A 3,956-nucleotide genomic window follows, 5' to 3' on the forward strand; every position below is an offset into this window, starting at 1 on the left:
GACTTTATTCTCGTAATGTCTCGACTTTATTCTCGTAATGTCACGAGAAACAGGTGCAATACAGTTTGTCTGAGTTGAGTCACCATATGATGACGTCATAAGAAGGGAAAGGGCCCAGAGCAAATCTGGTACCTACACAGGCTGCTCAAGCATGTTTTTCCAAGACAAACATTGTTTGTTTGCATCTGGTTCTCTGAAAACACCATTTTCTTGCTGCCTCTGAAAGCATTTCCCAAACCCCCTACAACCAATTAGAGTGAGTGCAGATCACCAGGTGAGGAGAGAGGCTGACTGTCACAGTTCCATCATTTTGTACGGTAAACTCAGGAACCTTTGCTGAGCTGTTTACATTTCTAATGTTTTCCTCGTCAAAACTGCTGAGGTTTATAAAAGCTACATTTTCCAGACAACCTGATAAAAAGACGTTAAGCACTATCATTGTTGTAGATAAATGCAAAATTGTGATTAATTAGTTTTGCATTGTGAGGATTTTTCTTAAATACTTTCCAAAAGCCTTTGTTTTTTTAAATGAATGCTCACAAATGTTGGACTTTGTAGAAAATTCAGAAGAACAAGATTTAAAGGTGCAAATAAAAATGATCTTCACCTTCACATGGATCTGGTTACGGAGCACGGCGGCACGAAGGATCATAGCTTTTGCTCGTCTTTGGAACTCCTTTCCCATGTGGAGAGATTTTTCAAACGTGGTGCTCCTCTGGTCAACATCCCTTGCATAAAGAATCTGTTGACAGCAGCAGATTATGAGGATTTAACAGGAAAACAATGAGCGTAAGTTAAGGATTTAATAGATTTCTTTTTTTTTTTTCTAACCTTGCTATGAGAGTCGATGCGTGCGTTGACGAGGCCCTCGAGTATCAGTTGGGTAAGTTCATCCTCCAAAGCTGCAACCGTGGTGTTGAAAGCCTGAGCCATCTTCGTCATGTCAGCTGATACATAGGGACTAAAATACTGAACACAAACAAAACAAACGTGAAATCAGTCACCTGCTTAGCTAAGTTTTTTCACATAACTTTCAGATCAGCAAATCTATTATCAGATTAAGAAAAAACTGAGAACAAAAAAATGTCGTTTTCAAATTATTAGATTTTGAAAAAAACGTTTATGGCGTCACATTTATTTTTAAAACACCTGCGACCAAAATAGACATACTCGCATGTATTTTAACCTACCTTGCAGCTTGTAGAACAATGCGGCTTATCTATGGACTTTTACAGCTAACGGCCACTAGGGTAATACCTAAATCTATGGATTTTACCATCCACCATGTTGACGTCACATTTGCTTCAACACACAAGTACGGTAACTGCTTTCGTGGGAATTCGGAGGTCCTCCGGAAGCAGATTTCTACCGCGAGAGGTACGAGACAGAACGACAGCGAGAAAGACAGACATTGCAAGCGCAAGACAGTTTGTGTGTAAAAAACCTGCGGCTTATAGTCCAATGCGGCTTGTATATGTACAAATCATGCAATTTAGCTTCTGCGGTTTATATTCAGGTGCGGCTTATAGTCCGAAAATTACGGTAATTGTTTAGGTGACCGATTATTTCCACCACATCATTTGTGACCCTTGAGATGAGCATTTCTATTCAACTGAAACTGTAATTTGTTCAGTTTCTTTCTTGACCCTTTACAAGGCAAGTTACCCCCCAATCCCTCAGTAAGGTCTAGAAGCACAAGATTTACATGTCATTTGACCAATTGGATGAGCCCTTGAATGATATATTACCTACTTTAAATGAAAAAATGTAACAAGTTATTACATTGAGCTTAATTTTTACAATCAAAATATAGATATTTTTTATGTTACTGAAGTAATAAGACTTTTGTCCTGTCCTTTGATGGCACTCTTGGCTTGAAAGGTTGATTTTCAAAGTATTTCACCAAGTGAAACCCTGTAAAGAGTTAATGTGGACGATAAACACTGACCTTAACCGAGGTCAGTGATAATGTTTCTGAGGCTTTCATGAACCCTAACCCTTCTGTGAACGTTGTTTCTTTGAGAGTGCGTTGGCAGGCGGAGAACTCTTCACTGTTTTCTCCTTTTGTGGATAATGTTTCAGAGATGACTGGTACACATGAGTGACTTTAGCACATCATACAAAAAATGAAAACAAAAGAAGCACTTAACTATAGTTGAGAACATGTTGTGTGCCTCACCTGAATTAGAGCCCTGTTTCGGATCTGACTGTACAAAGTTTTGATGTGCGGAGCCAAGTACATGTCCAACAGGAGGTTATCCTGAAATAAACACCAAATGAACAATATGGATTAAAAAAAATAAGTCATAGTATTTTGAATTAATTTCAACAGCGGGAATGACGAGTATCTAAATTCCCCTTTAGACCTTGAAGATTCACTACTTTTCCTTATCAATACATTGATTGTTTTTACCAGTAAATTATCTCAAAATGCAACAAAAATGAAAGGGAAAAAAGAAAGGAGGCAGGATAAAAAAAAAAAAAAAAATGGAGACATAAAGAGAGGAGAGAAAAAGGGACAGAGAGCAAATTGTTTTATGAGGAAGTTATGTCCCCTTGAAGGCAGTTGCGCCTAGGGAATTCCCTTCTGGTTCTTTTCCTGGGAGCAAGTTATTTACTACGCTTAACTTAAACTGGGTAAAACCATATAAAAAGGACTATAAAAACAGGAGTAAAAAAAGTAACAGAGTTTATTCCAGATCAGGTCGTTACAGGACAGAGAAAAATGCTTGGAGTTGCACAGCTGCGGGCTCAAAAATCATGTCCGACAAAGATTGAGCCCAGAACAAGGTCATCTCCTGCTTCTTATACCTTATGTGTTGCATCAGGTGGATGCTTAGCTGTCCGTATCAAAAACTGACACGCCATCAATGCCCTGACCTATATGTGTCTTGCCTCTATGCCTCAGGATTACAGATAGCTCTCCTCTATCAGTCAGGCTCCAAGATGTGCCCATATCCTGTTTATCTTTAAAAGACAAGAAGGCTGTCCTATTTAGATGACCTCCTTACACACAGTGACATCCGCAATGTGAAGGAAGGCCTTCTACTCTCTCTAATCTGGCTAATAAAGTAACAAAGCACATCATGTATAAAGAATAAACCTAACAAAACGCAACCCGATATATTTACTTTGCTGGAGAAGATTCTCCGTCAAAAAAATTAAAAAACAATTAACTGGTTTCCAAATTTGAAGACGTTTCGCTTCCCCTCAAAAAAGCTTCCTGAAAGGAAAGCAGAACATCTTCAAACTTGGAAACAAAGTCCAGTGGATTTTTTTTTTTTGTTTGTTTTTTACTTTTTTGGAATATATCGACTTCCACTCCCACAGAAAGACAGAAATTAAAGGGATATAATAAACAAATCATATTACACTTTTGAATTTATGAAACCTAATTATGTTATAAGTAGTAATGGATACAGTAGCAGGAATTGATCAAATATTTTTTTTATATAGAAATCGATTCTAAACTGTGATAGCTTTCACAGAATTTCAAAATTCCAAACAATAATTTTTTCTGACCTTTATTTCATCCAGCAGTTTGAGACAGGAGGCGTACTTTGACTCGTAGAACTTGAAGATGATGTCGCGGATCTGAGGTTCCAACTCTAGAAAGAGCTTGAAGGAGCTGGTGACAAAAATATAAACCTTTTTTTTCCATCAAAATCACCAGGATGTTTTTGGATTAAAATGTTAAAGCAACAGCTCACCTGCTAGAGATGACATTGCGTTGGAGCTCCTGTCTATCAAAACTGGCCAAAGCACACAAGCCTCCATATACAGCTACATTACTGGGGGACAAGAGCTGAAAAACAAAAATCAGACAGAATCCTTTATTGGACAGATGTGTTTATTTAGTCTCAACTTAACGGGTTAATTTGTGTCACTAGCCTATAAAATGCAATTTAGAACATTATGTTAAACCCAAATGTTAACCCTATAATGCCAAATGTATC

At 37.8% G+C, this 3,956-nt stretch overlaps 1 protein-coding gene across 1 annotated transcript in view; it reads right to left on the reverse strand.

Annotated features, from left to right (window-relative positions):
• Positions 1 to 469: 469 nt before the first annotated feature.
• gps1 (G protein pathway suppressor 1) overlaps positions 470 to 3,956 on the reverse strand; it is a 23,027-nt gene continuing 19,540 nt past the window's right edge. Inside the window, exons 9-13 of the mRNA XM_015399684.1 lie at positions 3,711 to 3,805; positions 3,523 to 3,628; positions 2,180 to 2,260; positions 832 to 969; positions 470 to 742 (exon numbers count right to left, since the gene is read on the reverse strand). Coding sequence (XP_015255170.1) covers positions 470 to 742; positions 832 to 969; positions 2,180 to 2,260; positions 3,523 to 3,628; positions 3,711 to 3,805 — 693 coding nt within the window. The remainder of the gene's footprint in view (positions 743 to 831; positions 970 to 2,179; positions 2,261 to 3,522; positions 3,629 to 3,710; positions 3,806 to 3,956) is intronic.

This window comes from Cyprinodon variegatus, unplaced genomic scaffold (assembly GCF_000732505.1).
Source record: "Cyprinodon variegatus isolate N-32 unplaced genomic scaffold, C_variegatus-1.0 Scaffold1038, whole genome shotgun sequence".
In the NCBI taxonomy this organism is placed as follows: Eukaryota; Metazoa; Chordata; class Actinopteri; order Cyprinodontiformes; family Cyprinodontidae; genus Cyprinodon; species Cyprinodon variegatus.